General features: G+C 37.9%; 3 protein-coding genes across 5 annotated transcripts in view; 2 read left to right on the top strand and 1 right to left on the bottom strand.

Moving 5' to 3' along the window:
* The window catches only part of LOC127801521 (uncharacterized), a 31,223-nt gene extending 18,350 nt beyond the window's left edge, over positions 1-12,873 (top strand). Inside the window, exons 7-14 of one of the 2 annotated variants that reach the window (XM_052336735.1) lie at positions 5,627-5,752; positions 6,217-6,369; positions 7,359-7,421; positions 7,866-7,967; positions 8,320-8,490; positions 8,613-8,692; positions 8,807-8,887; positions 12,678-12,873. In XM_052336735.1, the coding sequence (XP_052192695.1) occupies positions 5,627-5,752; positions 6,217-6,369; positions 7,359-7,421; positions 7,866-7,967; positions 8,320-8,490; positions 8,613-8,692; positions 8,807-8,887; positions 12,678-12,681 (780 nt within the window). In that variant the 3' untranslated portion in view covers positions 12,682-12,873. Of the gene's footprint in view, positions 1-5,626; positions 5,753-6,216; positions 6,370-7,358; positions 7,422-7,865; positions 7,968-8,319; positions 8,491-8,612; positions 8,693-8,806; positions 9,128-12,677 lie in introns of those variants that run through there. The other variant, XM_052336736.1, reaches the window with a different exon arrangement.
* On the top strand, positions 9,928-12,873 carry LOC127801522 (PRA1 family protein E). Of its 2 annotated transcripts, none has more exons than XM_052336737.1 (2): positions 9,928-10,910; positions 12,678-12,873. In XM_052336737.1, the coding sequence occupies exon 1, from the start codon at positions 10,164-10,166 to the stop codon at positions 10,725-10,727; it is 564 nt and encodes a 187-aa protein (XP_052192697.1). In that variant the 5' UTR covers positions 9,928-10,163; the 3' UTR covers positions 10,728-10,910; positions 12,678-12,873. The 2 variants fall into 2 exon arrangements, with proteins under 2 accessions (XP_052192697.1, XP_052192698.1); XM_052336738.1 differs by having other exon boundaries at positions 9,928-11,018.
* Positions 12,874-14,113: 1,240 nt separating this feature from the next.
* Positions 14,114-17,596, bottom strand: LOC127801520 (probable prefoldin subunit 4). The gene is made up of 3 exons (XM_052336733.1): positions 17,464-17,596; positions 17,232-17,342; positions 14,114-14,615 (listed from the first exon to the last, which is right to left on the bottom strand). The coding sequence occupies exons 1-3, from the start codon at positions 17,473-17,475 to the stop codon at positions 14,355-14,357; spliced, it is 384 nt and encodes a 127-aa protein (XP_052192693.1). The 5' UTR covers positions 17,476-17,596; the 3' UTR covers positions 14,114-14,354.
* Positions 17,597-18,562: the final 966 nt, after the last annotated feature.

Below are 18,562 nucleotides of genomic sequence, written 5' to 3'. Positions count from 1 at the left end.
CTTCCACCTTAATGATTTTGTTAGTCACCACTTCCCTTAAGGCATGCAGGGATATCTCCACCTTCCCATCTTCCCCTTCTTCTTCCACAACGTCCCTATCCTCTTCTTCTTCCACTTCTTCTGCCCCTTCTAGAAGCAACAACTGCCTTTTACATTGGTGCCCAAGTGTGTACTTGTCTCCACACCTGAAACAGAGGCCTGCCAATCGCCTCTGTTCTGTTAAATTTCCTTGTATCGGTTGGGGAGGTGCGGGTAAGGCTAGTAATCCCTTGCTTCTAGATCCCACAGTTCCTCCATTCCTTCCCCATCCTCTATTACTTGCTTACAAGGGTGTGCCTGCCATCTCTTATTTATACCCCTCTGTTTCTTGACCAAAGCCTCCATCGTCAACTCTTGAAGTTTGGCACACTCCGTAACTTGCTGAACAGTCTTGGGTCGAAACATTTTGACTGTAGGACGGACCTCTTCATTCAAGCCGCTTATAAAGCTTGATACAAAGTATCCCTCAGTTAAGGTGGGATTGGAGAGCAACATCAGAGCCTTCAACTCTTCAAATCTCTGTTGATAGGCTTGCACTGATCCGCCTTGCCTTAATTTGTTGAATTCTTCGACCACATCCAACATTCCCCCTTCTCTCCAAACCGTTCGCACAATCCTTCCACAAATTCTTCCCACGAACATATTTCCCTTACTCCACTTAACCTTGAAACCAGGCATCTCCTTCATCGTTCAGGTAGGCTGCCGCCAACATAACTCTCTGAGCTTCGGTCACATTGTGCAAACTGAACACCCTCGCACAACGCCTCGTCCACCACCTCGGATTATGACCATCAAACAGTGGTATCTCCATCTTAGGCAAATGAGGACCATTCTGGTGTGATCCAGATCCCTAGCCTTGCCGCTGAACTTCTAAATTCTCCTCCATCGCCTGTGGTTCCACCTCCAATTCCGTCGATCCCTTTGATCAGCCAATACCGCTTGGTCCATGCAGGATTGGCTCCGATCTGTCTCTCGTAGGAAACTCAAGTGAAATACGAACCTGAGTTTGTTGAGTGAGCATCAGAACAAACTGTTGCATCTGATCTCTGAGGGCCTGTCCTTGCTCCCTCATTTGTTCTTCCAATCTGGCTGCCTGAGATCTGCTCTCTTCGCGCCACACATTCACTACGCCATCAATTCGTCAATCCACTGATTTCTCCAACGATTCCATCCTACTCTGGATCTTGCCAATCATTGTTGAAACCTGATGAAGCTGCGACTCCATCTGCTTCATTCTGGTTCTGTCAGCCATTTCTTACTTGATCGCCCAAGATGGTGCCCTAATGCCAAATTGTCAGGTTGTAGTTCTGACAAGGCGAATTCTCTCGCAATTCTGATTAAATTGCGTGGGAATTGGTAAGGTAGAAGAACAGGAAGAATAAGAGGGTGAGGACGAGAGAGAGAAAGAGAGGGAGAATTAGAGAAGTTTGGAGGGAAAGAGCAATTCAATTGTATTGCCAAAAAGATACTTGTCCTAGTGGCGAAGGTTGGTTATATACTTCCAACCTTAGCGCCACTATTTGGGTTACATTTGAATTAAAACAGCCATGTGCTATAATTGCCCATCTATTACTTATTACAGCTATACCCCTTTCCCTTCTACTATAGAATGCTTTTTATTTACATAATGATCCCGTGACAAACTAGTGAACATCATAGAACAAACAATTTCAAGAAAATGGCGATTTTTCCGTTCTGCCACCCCATTTTGTTGAGGGTTGTAAAGGCAAGAACTTTGGTGAATTATTCCTTGTTTGGCTAGATAATGATTGAACTCATTTGAGAAATACTTTCAGCCATTATTTGAACATAGATTGAGGATTGAAACACATTAAGCACCATTTAATGAAATTTTCTGAAGACTGCACTGACTTCAGATTTTTCTTTCATAAGGAATACCCAACAAGTCCTTTTATGATCATCTATGAAAGTGATAAACCAACGAGTGCTTGTTAGGCTAGGTGTTCTTGCCGGTCCCCAAATGTCACTATGAATCAAATATAATAGTTTGGAAGGTTTATAAGAATGAGTAGGGTGAGGTTGTCGAGACTATTTGGCAAGAATACACTGCTCACAATGAGAAGAATGTCGTTCTTTATTGATAAAGAGGTGAGGATACAATGCTTTAAGATGGCTGAAACTAGGATGCCCTAAATGCTTATGACATAACATAATCTCAGAATCTGAAATAGCAAAAAAAGAAGATTTATTTTGTAACCTAGATCTAGAGGGATTGCAAGATCTTGAAATGTAATAAAGGCCATACTTCCTTAGCACTACCAATCGTCTTCCCCGAAAATAGGTCCTGAAATTCACAGTGAGATGGAAAAAATGTCACCATATAATTCATATCTTTGGTTAGCTTACTCATAGATAGTAAATTGCATTTCAATTTTGGCACATGTAAAACAGATTTCAAGGCTAACTCTACCAAATAAACTGATCCTTGCCCTATGTCGGAGATACTGCACCATCAGCCATTGAGATTATTATATCCCGATCACGTCTCATAGGTCGATAAGGCATCCACTAAGCCTATCATGTGATCCGAGACACCTGTATGGCTGTATCTACAATCCAGGAATTTGTAGCTAATTTTTGAGAAAGTAAGGATTGTTTTGTAGTACCTTGTTTGGCAAGTGATACTGTTGGTTTAGGAGTCTCAGTGAGATCAGACATTTTTGACAGTTTTGTTTGATTTAGTAACTAATGCATGAGTTCCATCTGATTCGCAAATAAAGTCAGATTGGTGGACTTCCCAGGTTCTAGATCTGTGATATAGGCAGATTGAGTTGACTTCCTTTGAATTTGAGGTTTCCAATTTGTTGATTTACCATGGATTTTCCAGCAGGTCTCTTGTGTATGATAGGGTTTGTTGCAGTGATCACACCACTGTTTGTCCTTTTGTGACTCACCAGAGGGTAAAGTAGTAGTCTTTTTCTTTGTGGCAGCGGCAGCAAGAGCTGAATTTTGAATGCTCACGTCATTGTAAGAATGCAGGGAAGGATGTAGCATTACCTTCTTTCAACTTTTCTCTCGCCCGACTTCTGCAAAGACTTCTCGAATGGATGGAAAAGGTTTAGCACCTAGTAATCTGCCTCGAACTTCATCCAATTCGGGGTTGAGCCCATGGAGGAAGTCAAAGACTCACTCCTTTTCTAACATCTCGTTATACTTCACTCCATCACCAGGGCATTCCCAACTAATCTTATAGAACAGATCCATTTCCTGTCATAACTCAATCAAAACATTGTAATACTCAATGACTAAGAGATTACCTTGTCTTGTTGTCTGGATTGCAGATCTGATCTCAAAGCATTGTGCAATATTCTCCATATCAAAATAAATCTCTTGCACAGCTTCTCAAATTGCTTTAGCCATTTTGTAAAAGAGATGTGTCCTCCCAATCTTGGGCTCCATCGAGTTGATTAATCAAGCCATGACAATGGAGTTTTCAGTGTCCCAAATACTGTAGGTGGCTGACTTAATATGAAGTATAGGTGTTGCTCTTGTAAGATGCCCGACTTTGCCTTTGCCCTTGATGACAAGCAATACCGATTGATTCCATTCTCTAAAGTTGGTTGCATTCAGTTTATGTTGAGTAATCTAGAGAGAATGGCTGTCAAGGGTTATTGGAGCAGTAGGCATCGATGTATCTCTAACTGGGCTGGAATTAGTGTTAGATGATTCGCTAGTTGTCATCTCTGATGGATTTCCAGCCATGATTTGCAACTTAAGACTCTACAGTTTGATGTGGTAGCATAAAAAAGTTTCAGCCACAGGAAATGGTGGCTCTGATACCATGAACAGAGAATTATTTGGAGAGATTCTCCGATAATTGTATTCATCAACAGTCAATCAATATATACAGCATACCTTCCTATATTTAGCCTCCTAAATCATAGGACTAATTGATACAACAGTTGTACTATCTATAGCTGTACTACTTAATTACAGAAAGACTAATTTACAGGACTGATTGGAGAATAACAGCTAGCAATTGTTAAGCATGGTAACTTTCTAAAAGAAAACTTTCCTAATAAAATCTCCATGAAATCGGCAGGATTCCTTTGCTGAATTCCAACAGATTTGTCCGTGCCCATATGCTGATGTATGATTTGTTCTGTAATTATTTTTCCTTTCCTTTTTGGTTTGAAAATTTGTGATTAACAGTACAAGTGAACTGTAAAATGGCATGGTAAATTCTACATTGATATATACTTGTGTCCAATATTAATTTTTCTTAGATTTTCTTGCATATCTATTTGCTGGAGTAATTCAAACTGTCGAAACTCTAATAATAAAATAACTATGATTGATTAGTGTTAGCTACACTGATTTATACCTGTGTCCAATGCTAATTCAGACTGTGTATAATTGATAACTATACTAGTCAGACATCTGCACACTTTGCATGGAGGTGTGTTCGCTGTTGTTACTGCATCAATTAGGATGTGAGGGTTAGTTTCATTTGTCAAGATTACAACAATATTAGAAGCCTTAATCCCACTACGCAGGGTCAGCTGCATAAATTTTCGATCTCCAACCATCTCTATTCATGGCCATATCCTTTGTAAGGCCATGATATCTTATCTCATGTCTAAGGGCATCCTACTAAGTTATTTTTGGTCTTCCTCTCTTGCTTTAGCTCCAATTTCCTCCATTTCATCCACTCACCTCACAAGTGTTTCTATTGGTCTTCTTCTCACATGTCCAAACTATCTTAGTCATGACTCCCTCATCTTATCTTCAATAGGTCCTACTACAACTTTATTACAAATTATTTCCTTTCTTATTTTGTCGTTTATTCTATAGCCACACATCCACCTTAACATTTTTATTTCAGCTATGCTCATATTTTACACATGTTGGCTTTTTACTACCAATATTCAGTGCCATACAACCAAAATGATTATATAGCCATCCGATAAAACTTCCGTTTTAGCTTTATGGAATTTTGTGATTGCATAAAATGCTGGATGCATTCTCCACTTTAACCATCCCTCCTTGATTCTGTGAGTCATAACCTCCCTGTTTTAAATGCGCTGAACCCTTCTAAGCAAAATATGTTGTGTGCCTAGCAAAGTGTTAATGTTGATTGTCTTGCTCCTTTTTGTTACCATTTTCATATGATGGTTGCTTTTGTTGGATATATGACTATTTCTGAGATTTGTATTTCTGACTAATTGTTGTTTTTAGCCAGAATCCTACCATCTGTTTCTGTGTAATCTAGCATGTGATGTTTTTCTTCTAATTGCTTTTGTGAGTCCTACATTAGATTTTGAACTTTGTTGAAGGTCTAGATACACGAGCATGTGTGCCATGCTCGCTCATACTTCAACATATAGAAATTCTTGGAAAGTGAACTGTTTCATGTGATGTTTCATATTCTTCATTGTTTATGCTTGTGCAAATGTGACTGTTCATTTCTTTATTGTCATCTCTGATATTTATGGCATTATTGGCCAGCAATACCATGGGATGATGCATCTTCACATTAGCATATGAGTTATCCTGTTTGGCAGTCTTTTAAGTTGTCTTGTTTCATTCTGCCACTGTGCATCTCTAACTGTTATTTGCAGTACAGGCAGGGGCAAACGTTAATATTACAGCAGGTGGAGCAACACCTTTGCACATTGCTGCTGACCATGGAAGTCCAGAACTAATAAACAGCCTATTGAAAGCCAAAGCTGATCCAAATGTCACCGATGAGGTGAGTGTGAAGAATGTTTCTGTTTTTGTAGCTTTCTCTTGTGTGTTGCCAATGAGAACTTGCTTTGTGAAGAGTAGAATATTTTTCAGGATCCTGCTTCGTGAAATGCTGTCCAGCTTTGGCTATTCACCTGGTTTAGTTAGTGGCTTATTTGACGTTATCCACTGTTACTATATGCATCTCTATTTGTGTAAGGATTCAGTACTTTATCTTACATGGGCTCAAAGAATGAGTATTGCATGCAGGTGTGTTTATAAGCATTAACATAGAATATCGTTTTGTTGTGGGTTCTTTTGTTGTCTTTTCTATGTTCATGCATTTATCAAGCACAATAAGTAATCCATTAGTCTTATGATGCTTGTGCAGTTATCTTATTTTTGTCATGATTAGAACTTAAAAAAGGGGAATAGAAAAGCTCCTATCATGGTGTGCTTGATTATGATTATGCTCATCTTCCCTTGCAGGATGGACTGAAGCCTGTCCAAGTTGCAGCTGCAAGAGGTAATAGGAAGGCTGTTGAGATGTTATTGCCCTTAACTTCAAAAATTCAGGACGTTGCTGACTGGAGTGTTGATGGAGTACTTGAACATATGCAATCTGAAACTAGAAAAGAACAGGTTCTTAGATCTTCTAATCTGTTGTGTGACTTTCTGTTCTTTGGTGAGAGGATTCCAATTTATTTCACTAGGCTAACTTGTATCCTAATTTCTAAAATACTGTCAAGTATGTTTAGTCTGTGAAAGGCTCACAATTGTGGCATTAGCATCTGATGCTGGGAGTCTAAAGGAGTTTTTGCAGTTTCTTCACATTTATTATGATATGCAAAGATACACTTTTACAAGCCTAAGAAATCTAAAATTTTACAAATTTTCTATATGATAAGAGGTAAGATGGCTAAAGATTGCAAAAAATCAATGGGATTACACGGAATGGTGAATTAATGGGACTAAATTGACTGCCAGAAATCAGGGGATTGATGATTGGTGGTCATTCTAATCCTACATGATTTATAAGTGATATATTACATATTTAGTGTTGTATTTCTATCCATTCATATATGCTAAGGAACAAGAAGCATGCGAATGGCACTTGTTCTCAAACTCCTTCAAACCAAAAAGCAAAAAGTGTAAGTCGACCCATGCCTTTATTTCTGCTTCTGCATGATACTAACAATTCGAGTAAGATATGCTGATCATGGTTGATATTTTACTGAGCCATGGCTTAAGAAATAGACCGCTTTTGAATCATAGGTAATATGTGATGTATTACCTTATATTTTGTGATATATGAGTATGTTTGGAACCTTGGTTTGTTCTTATCAAGTTATGCTCTGGAATAGATTGCCATTTCCCTGCGTTATATCAATCAACTAAGGAAAGGGTTGGCACAAAAAATAATAATAAAAAAAAAAACACTAAAGGAAAGCAACAGCCCCGGCATCAGATTTCGTTCAGCGTGTTCTCCACAGGAGAGGTGTCTAAGATGTGGTTTGCTCTACTTTGGGTTCTTCCACCTTGTCTGCTTGACATTCTTCCAAAAACACTAGGGTGAAATGACTGCCATATTTTTCAGATCTTTTTATTGACTTTTAAGTGTAAAACTGCAGGAAGAAGCAAAGCAAGTCAAAGCGCAGAAAGATGCTGTCACTCCAAAGCAAGATATGCCTGAGGTGCAATTCAATTTATTTATCACTTGGTTTGGTTCTGAAATACCCATCTTTGGTGCTTCTGATGCTGTCTTCTAAACATTCATAGAGTAACATTCTTGGTTTTGCACTGGATTATTTAGAGATGAGAATATTATATTGTGAGTGTGCAATTTGTAAGAAATTCATTGAAATTATGGTTTCATCTGGAGTCACCTGAAAAGAGATTAAATTGCTTTATATTGTTCTTATACACCCATGAATGGAAGGACCATTTGCTTCTTTTCATATTACTTCCATGTTCTATAAAAGTTCATTATATTTTTGGTTGGAAAGTTCATTGTATTTTTGCATGTTGGACCATTTCTTGGTTGGAAAGTTTTTGTCATTGATTACATGGAAAGTCAATCCCATATAAAGAATTTATAGCTGGTGTTTCTCACCAAAACATGTTTAATCTCTTTTCAGGTGACTCCAGCAGCGAAGGAAAAAGCTGCAGAAGCAAAATTGAGAGGAGATGAAGCATTCAAGCGAAAGGACTATTTGGTGGCAGTTGATGCTTACACACAGGTGTCAATTAATTTCATTTTCTCTATCTCTCACTCTCATATATTGTTAGTTTTAAGACCAAGGTTTTGATGTTTGGGAGGAGTTCCAATGACAATCTTCTTTAAAGAGATAAAAAAATATTGGTGGGAATGTGCTACAGTAGTTGGATACATGAAAAAAATAGCCTTAAAAATGTTTCAGAAATACAATATAAACTAGTTACGTAGAGGTGTCGCCTTGTTCCTGGACCTCAATACTTGATATACACTTAAATTTCTTATTTGGAACTTATTGCTGGTACGTAATAAGTTGCTCAAATGTTCCAGGTTAATCCAGTGTAATAAGTTGTTTTAAATGCTGAATGCGTTGACAGGCGATTGATTTTGATCCAACGGATGCTACTTTGTTTTCCAATAGAAGTCTTTGCTGGATCCGTCTAGGGCAAGCTGAGCAAGCCTTGGGTGATGGGAGAGCCTGCAGAACACTAAGACCGGATTGGCCAAAGGCTTGCTACCGGGAAGGTTCAGCTTTTCGTTTATTACAGGCATGTTCTCATTCTTGCGGTGCCCCGCCCGGGGGGGGTTGCTTTTTTTTACTTGAATTTTATAAATAAAAAAAAAATGTCCTTTTGTTTCATTGATGTGTTGTTGACCTTTACAAGTGCAGAAATTTGATGAGGCTGCCAATTCATTTTACGAGGGTGTGAAGCTTGATCCTGAAAATAAGGAGCTTGTAAATGCTTTCAGGTTGTGGGAAAGATTCTTCTCTTCTCTGGTTTCAACTTTCTACTGCCATCGTGGCCTGTGCTTTGTTTTTTTAGTCAGGTGATCATTATTATTGTGGGTTTGAGTTTTTTGCAGGGAAGCCGTTGAAGCTGGGAGGAAATTTCATGGTACAGAGCAGCAGAAATCATCAAGTGGGAAAGATGGGAGTGAGCGAGCGTGAGTGATCAAACATTGCATTGCATTGCTTTGCTTTGCTTGTGCAATTTTGTTCTAATAGAGTAATATGTTATCTATATATATATATATATATATATATATAGGATCCTTTTTTTTATGTATTCTGAACCGTATAAAATGTAAAAACTGCATGAGATGAGACTTACCTAGATGAAAGATCCTCTCCTCTTGGCCTCTTGTTATTGGAAATCAATTGGATGAGATGAATAGTTGAGATTTCATTTCATTTCATTTTGTTGGCATTATGATGAAGAAGGAATCTTAACCAATTCAAAAAGAGGGAGGCCAGGTCAGCTTTTGATTGATTGATTTGAGTCTAGTCCTCTAGGGATCCTTTTAATGAGTTTTTAATTATTCATTTAAAATTAAAATATAAGCATAAAATTTATTAAAACAAAATGTGCCACCCATTACTTCTCTGCTCTGCTCTGCTCGTGAAGTCAGCTTCCCAATTAACCATCATTTGTTTCCCGCTACAATTGGGTGGAGAATGGAAAATGCTACTTTGCTCAAGATGTTAAATTATAAAAAATGTCTCACTCAATTTATAAATTCATCACATCTCTATCCTGGCCACTTTTACTTTTCTCTACTATGGTCGCCTTAAGCAAGTTCCGTCTCATCGATTGTCAATGTATTCTCTCATCACCTCAATATAATCGATTGTCAATGTATTCTCTCATCACCTCAATATAATGTCTCGTTGTCACATCTTGTCGTCGTCTTTAATCAATTTTCATCTTGGATAAAAGCCCAATTGAGTTTCACCTGATCAAGCTTTTTTTGTCCACAACAGTTTGATGATCGATGAAATTCTATTCAATCATCGGACGTCAGTACAAATAGCACAGTTTGGTGGAAAATATATCTGTACACAAGCATCGGTACAAATGGCAGTCCGGTGGAAAATATATCTGTACACGAGCAGGGTTAAATTGGTCTTTTCATGTTCCGCGCTAAACACATACATGCATACACGCACACACACACCTATATACATACATATAGAGTAACGGATGATCCAACTGGGATTTCATTTTCCACAAGAGGAAAAAAAGGATTTAATTTACAATTTGCCCCGAGCTTTTTCAGTTCCCATTCCGGCGACGGGAACGGTGCCGGAAACGGAGACGGCGAAGGGGCAGAGGGAGAAGCTCCAAAACCCTACTCCACTTTCCCCTTCTTAGAAAGTCACCGATACTTTACCACTCGTTTCGCAATCTCAGTACATTCACCTCCGCCTGAAAACCAAAAAATGTCCGCCGAATCATCTTCCGGTTACGGCCCAGTGCCCATCCCTGCCGCTCCCCGCTCGACATTCACGTCCCGGACCCAAGCCCTAATGGCAGCGCGCCGTCCCTGGCGGGAGCTCTTCGATTTCTCCGCCTTCTCCCGGCCCTACAGCTACGGCGAGGCCATGTCCCGCACTCGCCGCAACCTCTACTACTTCCGCTTCAACTACGCCTTGGTGATGCTGATCATACTGTTCCTCAGCCTCATTTACCACCCTTTCTCCATGATCGTTTTCTTGGTAGTGTTCGTCGCCTGGTTGTTTCTCTACTTCTTCCGCGACGAACCCGTCGAGCTCTTCAATCGGACGCTCGACGATAGGGTTGTTCTGGCGGCGCTGAGTTTGGTCACAATCATCGCCTTGGTTTACACTCATGTCGGTTTGAATGTGTTGGTGGCGCTGATAATTGGGATTGTGGTTGTTGGATTGCACGCCGTTTTTAGGGTTACGGAGAACTTGTTTCTTGACGAGCAGGAGGCGGCTGAGGGAGGGTTGCTCTCGGTGGTTGTTAGTGGCAATGAGTTTTAACAGTTCTTATAGAACGGGTTCTTGTTGTGGTTGTGGATTTGATGACAATTTTGGGCCTTCATGATTCTACTACAAATTGGTCGATTGCGGATTTTAGTTTTTGTCTCCCCTTAATTCCTTTGTCAATTTGAATGAATTTGGTTGCCGGTGATTTCATGACGGTTGCTACATGCTTGTCTCTTGGTGATCCCTCTTTCTCTAACCTGTGGCTATATTTCCTTTTGGTGGCGATGATGAATTTGTATTGTTGGCAAACCGGCGTATTATTGGTCTGGTTTGCCCGTGAAATAGGTGGTCAATTTTTATTTTTTTTTTCCCCTAATTTTGATTTGGGCTTTTTCTACACTCATTTGAAGCTGTGTTCTAATCTCTCAAGTGGTATAGTAAGTTTTCCTGTTTCTGATACACGTTAGTGAAAAAAAATTATACTGCCTTGGGAAATAGCTCAGTTGAACTTAACAGATTAATTTCTAGTGGAATCTTGTCTTCTGATAGAATATTGTTGTCAGTCTGTTTTTCAGGCACCTGCTTATGTTTATAGAACTAATGATGATGGTGACTTCTCTGCTTATGTTTATAAAGCTAGTGATGATAGTGACTCAAATTACTCAATGTGAACATGCGCCAGGTAGCCTATACATGTTACACGGCATTAGAAATGTTATCCTCAAGTCATATCTTTACTAAGCCTCCAAAAATGTAGAGCTTCTTCTATCATGTTTTACACCCAATCTTATTGAGGTTCATTGGTGAAGTGAAGATATTAGACCTGCTTTGCCTTATATTTCCCATCCTACTCCTACTATGCTTGAGCTAAGTGAGTAGTAATAATACTTACTGCAATGCTTGGAGACCTGTGAGAAGAAAGAGATGGAACTAACGAAATCAAGAGAGAGGAGCCTAAATATCTATGATTTTGAAGGGGCAATAAGAGATGAGAGTATATGGCCAAGTTTACTGTTGCATGCAAGTCTAGAATTCATATATCCGATCCCACCTAGTTGGATTACAGGCACAAACAATACATTAAGCATGTTTTTATATTCATTTGGCTTAAAAAAGAGGAGTACCAATAAAAAGAGAGAGAAATTCAAAAGTTACTAGTGAATACAAGTTTTATGGTGCTTGATACTGTTATTGTTACTGTAATTATTGGATGTATTTTGAAGGATATTTTGACTGTTGTATAGATTATCTAATTAACTTGACATAGGATATAATGGCTTTATGGAGGATATGGCCCCAAATAGAGATGGATGGACTGTAAAGCTATTGGAATACAGGCTTGTGGTTGTGGTGGTGGTGGTGGTTGTATCTAATTAATGTTTTAATAAATAGGTTTTGATGCAGTTATTCTTGGTATACAGTTGTTCGCTTGTTAGAAAATGATTTGTGATTCTTGAGACATGTCATAGAGTGATAAAAGCAAGGTATTGGTTTTTAGTTTTTACTTGTGTAGAGACACTTGTAGTTTCCTAGCATTTTTCTTTTGCTGAGACCCTTTTAGTTTCATTGCATTTTTCTTTTCCTTTCTCCTTCTTTGGTGTGAATTAATCCTTGTATTGGATTTTATTTGGGGAAACACTAGATATTTTGAGTTCCTAGAAGGAGGAAAGGTTTTATATATTGATTAGGTGAAATGATATCTATCAATCTGCAGTTAGCTCCTTGTTGAACATGTGAACCATGGTAGGTAAATGGCCTGATGATCTGAGAATTGCAGTTCTATCCACTGCATCCAAGCCATTACTTATTCATTTAGAAGAAAATCTTTCCAGCTGTTGAGAAAATGAAAACACAAGTAGATGATGAGGATTTCATTTTAGTTTTGATAAATAATTGTTGTGCACTGTTTTCGGTGTTAGTTTGCTTGCTGATAATCCATTTTTGATGGGGGTTGGAATGGTATGTATTTAAGCTCATTCTTAATCTATGTGGTGTACTTTGCAGATAATAGAAACCGTCTACCAAGAAACAGTGTCTAATTCAAATGTGGCTTCCTTTCCTTACAAAGGCGGCAAGAAGGAAGATTCTCTTCCCTAGATGAAATCCCCTTCTGTAGTTATTCCTGTTACTTGATTTGTACAGTTGAAGGATGGATCGGGCCCGTTAAGTATCAAATATTTTGAATTGTTGTGTTCTTGAATGTCTTCCATAGCAGCATTCAAGCCATCACTGTTGACCCATTAATTTTTATTGACTTTGCCATCATTTTATGTTTGGATTTGTTTTACTTTGCTCACAGTGGCAGCTGTTTTTATATTTGTCTCTCATGTTTAGCTGAAGCTGTTTTCATGTGATGAAGAGAGATTGTACCATAGTGACTCTGCTGTTTCTTATAGCATTTGTACAAGTCTCTTACTTTCACTCTCTCTCTCCCCCCCTCTCTCGCTGGGGAAAGCATTTTCTAAATATATGAAAATCTTGAATGGCCTTCTTTTCTATGGAGTTTTATTTTGGTTGGAATTGATGTGTGGCAAGGGAAAGAGAATACTGGTGAAAGAATGAATGCTTAAATGAACACATGCTACTTGTACAGCTTTGCCAGGAATTGGGAATGGTTGTTGAAAGGTCATGATGGTAGCCTTTTACAGTTTCTCTCTTAATAACTATTGTGCCCAATGTTCCCTACTGTGCCACCAGCCAAATATATTATATCTCCACAGTACCAAATTAAGACAAGAACTCAGCCCTGGCCTCCATCTACTTGGAAGCTAACTGGAATTGGCAATGACAATGGCCATTGCCTTCATCATGTATGCATGGCTTGAAAGAAAAGCCAACAAAAAGCAGGGTGATACGTTCAGAAAAATGTCTCAAGTTTGAGTCCCGTGTAACTTGATTGGTTATTTGACCGTACAGATCACAGGCTTCATAGCGAACAAGCATGATGCTGCCATTGAAGTCCCCAGTAGTAGTTTTACTCAAGACGTGGCAAGTTGTTCATATGATAGGTTCATGGATGTAGGTACTGTAAACAAACCCAAAATAGCATTCAAGTGTTCAGACTCTTAACGGTTTATGGGTCGTGCCTCCATTCTCGTGAAGCAGGCACAAAATCAGAACTCTAGATTGAATATCTTTACAAAAGGGAATATGGGTCAAGTTCTTCTTAGTCTGTAACTGTCTTGTAAGACCCTTCTTTCAACCCATTGTTCATCATACCAATTACACAACTGAATCCTGGTGGAGCAATCAAGAAATGTTAGCAATATCACAAAATCTTCGCATTTTTATAGGCTCAACATTATCCAATGGATAAACGAAGGGATTTATGAATAAAAATATATGCTTGAATAAATAGTTTTTTTATCCCAGGAAAAAATAGCTAAAACAGAAAGTAACAAACTACAGAACCGTTTTAACACAAGTGTAGTACCAACTCGTAGGAGCGAATGAGTCAATTCATGTTTCACCAATTTGAAGTGAACTAAGCAGAGACAGTAGAGGATGGAGTTTAGTGCTCACTACTCACATGAATAACAAAACCTTTAATTTTGACAACTACTGTCATTTTCCCAAATGATATGAAGTTGTTCCACGAAAGTACCATAGAAAGAAAGAAACAAAGAAAGGAAGATCATATTAAAAGAAGAAAGCATCAAACATTAATAAAGTTAGAAATTCTTAATCCTCCTCAAGGTTGATAGAATCCTTGAACTTCCCGTAAAGTATCTTCTTTAACTCGGCCATCTGAGCAAGTACAGAATCCTTCTCTTCTTCCAACTTCTCCAAGTTCTTGCTGGTTGCCTCTTTCATCTGCTCTAACCTGCTATCCACTTCTTCCTTGGGTACATGAGCAAAAACCTCCCCTATCTGGAAACGAACTATTTCTTCATCTGTGAGGATTAACTCATTGCTTGCATCCTCGAGATTCTCATTTGTCTCCTGCCAAGAAGACAAAATAATAAATAATAATAACAGTAATGAATAAGCCTAACAAAATTTAATAGAAAAAACATATATATGTGTAGAGCGAGAGAGAGATAATTAACTTAAAAGGTAGAACAACAATTGCAAGCCTTATCCCACTAGGTGGGATTGGCTACATGAATTTTAGATCTCTTACCCCCATCATCCATGGGCATATCAAATTTCGACATTCACTAAACAAATTCAGAGGGGAGAGAAAAAAAAAAAAAAAACACCTAACAAGATTAAGGCTTGGCATGCTGTTATATTATACTCTCAACTGACAGGCACTGATTCGCCAAGCATTGATGCCACAGGCTGAGGTTGATTGCTACCAAAAGTGACAAAAGGATGGTGAGATGGTTCGTTGCTACATGCTGACTTCCATGTGAAATGTGCTACAGCACCAGCATGGAGGCCTGAATCTCAATGAGATGTATTGCAAGGAAAGGTATTATGCTAAGTATGATGAAAATGAGAAATGTGTTGAAACTAGATTATCCATGTTTTAAGAATGATGACTTTTAAAAATGCACCTAGGATTCTCAGAATTTAGGTAGATGGTGATTCCTGGGAGGATAGGTTTTAAACATGAATCATGCTAGATGTACATGCATTTTGTACATCTTAGACTACATAGGGGGGCATTATGACCAAAATACCCTGCGCCTCATGAAAAGTTTTTTTGTCATTGGTACACCTTTATGTAGCCCAAAGTGTACACAAAGGTGTATCAATAGCATTTTCCTTTAAACATAGCTAAAGTCAAGCAATCAAAAGAAACTAATTTTTCAATGAATAACTCCATGGTGGTACTTTGTCTGGGTTATTGGATGAGTTCCCTACCTGCAGAAGGGAACCTTAGCAGAAGAACTGTTCACATGATTTTTTAGTAAGCCCAAGCAAAAAGGTATGAAAACTAGAAAGAAGAATAACATCAAGTAGTCTTCAAAGACTGACTAAGACCAATGGAACTTAAAAGCCAAAAAGAAGACAAATGGAAATTATTTCCATTGTTAGAACGGCCAAGCATGGGAAGAGAAATTTCATTTTATAAATCAATCAACAAAAATTGTATGAGCAAGTCGCTAAAGCTGAGAAATGTTTGTGTATTCTGCTAATGCCTGGTATGTAGAGTCAGGACCCACTGATCGGATTAGCAATTCATTGCAATAGTTTCAAGTGGCTGCATATTGGTATTAGGGGGTTTAGTTGTTGTGCTTTATCCATAGGAGTAGTTAGATAATTTCTTTATAGGTGGTAGGAATTTAGATAATTGTTCTTAGAAGATGTTGAATAAGATGTGATTCCAATTCAATTCTAAAAAATGATGGTTGTACAGTTTGTTTATTCAAGACTAGTGAACAAAATTATATGTTTGGGTATATTGGCAGATAATCTTTAATTAATAAACATTCCGAACAATTACACAATTAACCTATGCATCATAAGTCCAAAAGCTTTGAAAAAATGCTAGAAATGTGGAAACAAAAAGAAAACAAGTAAAAACCTTAAAACTCTAACCAAATCAAGGATAGTCTCTTTCCAGGAAGGTCAAGGGTTACTTGTACCACCGAGGGATAATCTGTTAAGTGAAGCTGCAGACATAAGCTGCACAACAATTTTTTTTTTTTTAAAGATAGAATATAAAATGATGTTTGAAAGATGGAATATGAACCTTTTAGATATGGCAATCTATTATGAGTTTCTCTAATTGACCAATTACCTTTCAAGCATGTGCACCAGAGACAACAATATGCTAGTGAATATGCTACCTGCCAAGGCACCACTCACCTAAAAAGTTGGAGAGTGGCCATAAGCCTAGTCTTCAACATCTCAGAAATCAAGTTTATCTTAGGCACGTTAGGAAAAAGATGCCAGATGTATAGGTAAGATCAAACTTCTTGCCTATATGTGGAGTATTTAAAGAAAACCAGGTGGTTCATTTTATGGTTTTAAAGAACAAAAGGTGTTAAATGAACTCTCCCATCTACTTAGGAGGGCTATATTATGAATTACAGACCCCAAAAGTTATATTGTCCTTCAAGTGGGAGCACCATGGTACTTCAATCACTTGCTGGTTAAGTACAATAGATAAGCAGGTGATATACCAGATACCACAATGTGATAACCGATTTTGAACCAATGTCAGCTAGACGCATGAAACTCGCTCTCAAGCGGAGAGTGTTCTTATCAATTTCATATGGCTAAAATGACCAGCCAACGAGTTACTTGCTCCTGAGACGAGCAGGTTTCATGTAGCTATCAGGCAGTTATCAGTTGTGGATGCTGATTGAGAAGAGATTGTAGCATTTTCACAAATAGTTTCAAACATGTAACATTTTTCTAAATAAGTTCTTTAATTGTAGCATAAAAAAAATCAACAAAAGGAAAACATATCAGTTTATGCAACAAGATTCAAAACCCAGTTCTAGATATCCTTTCTCCTTGAACCCAAATCTAAATACACAAGTAGCAAGGGTGAGAACATGCGAGTAAGCACATAAATAGATATCTGACAATCTATGAAACAAAATAGCAAGTCAGCGTACAGTGCCACTGCGAGAGCGAGATGGGGAAGGTGGAGAATACCTTGGCGATCTTAATCTCTTCCTCGAGTTCGTGAAACCGATTGTTCAATCGACCGAATTTGTTGATGTTCTGCTGGTCCTCCCATGTCACCTCAGAATCTGAACCCCCTCCCTATTTTACCAAGTAAAACTATCAATCCCAACTCCCAATAAGAGATAATCGAAAACTAACAAAAAACAAAAAAGGGGAACATATATTAGGGATTCGAAGGAAGGAACTTTGGGCTGTTAACCTGCTGCTGCATATCGAATCCGAGAAGCTGATGAAGGAGAAGCAATTCTTTGCTTCCTCAACTGCAGAGGCACGAAGAAGAACAAACGGTACCCTCGAAATCTATTTTGTGCCTTCTGTACTTCGCAATCAGCCACTCCTCTACTAAATTTAAATGCAAAATAAATATAATTTGATTTAAAATATATTTATTTGTTGCCATTAAGCTATTTTTATTTAGCATAAAATATAATTTCCTTTTTATTTAAGATTAATAGGTAAAAGTATTTACAATAAATAACTACAAAAAATATTAACTTTTTATATGTTTTCAAATTTATTTAGAACTTTTAATTCCATAAATTCGTAACAAAATTTGGTTGCCATTATAATATCATAGTTAATGTACCATTTTGAAAAATCAACAATAGCATTCAATTGAACAAAAATAAGAGGGCATTTAACTTTTAAACGAAATTTAAGTAATAATTTATCATATTTAAACAAAATTTATAAATAATACAATAATTATTAATGACTCATTTCAAAAATTTGATCCTACCAACTTTAACAACTTTTGCATGTATGTACATAGGGGCAATGGAGTGTCAAATTAGTTTAAGAAAACCCTTTTTTTTAGGGCTAGTAGTATGAAAAAAATTAAATCTTTTCATGTTTTTGTGATTTTGTCCAAAATAGACACTCGACTAAGTCAATTGGTTGTAATTTTAACCATGACCCAAATTCAATTCGAGAGACGTGAGCGCCCGACGTGGCATACCACTTGGTATTTTAAAACATTTTAAGTGGATCTCACGTTGACATATGTGGAAAAAAAAAATAAAATCCTATGTTATATATATATATATATATACACAAAGGGAAGGCGGGCAGGAAATAGAGTGACGACGTCAACGCTAGGCTGGAGACGACGACTGATCTCCACCACCACCATCATTCACAACTCCACGTGCATCTAAAACCCTAGCCCAAAATGCCGTCCTTTCTGTCATTCAAAATGTCGATTTGGAAGTTTGTGATGCAAGGCAATTACACAAGGATTAGAACTGTGAATAGCTCATGAAACGGATCTCCATATCTCAGCAACATAGAGTCCCCGA

The sequence above is a fragment of the Diospyros lotus genome, chromosome 5, assembly GCF_014633365.1.
Source record: "Diospyros lotus cultivar Yz01 chromosome 5, ASM1463336v1, whole genome shotgun sequence".
NCBI classification, from domain to species: domain Eukaryota; kingdom Viridiplantae; phylum Streptophyta; class Magnoliopsida; order Ericales; family Ebenaceae; genus Diospyros; species Diospyros lotus.
The sequence above is the reverse complement of the archived record's forward strand: the minus strand, read 5'-3'. Positions and strand labels throughout refer to the sequence as shown.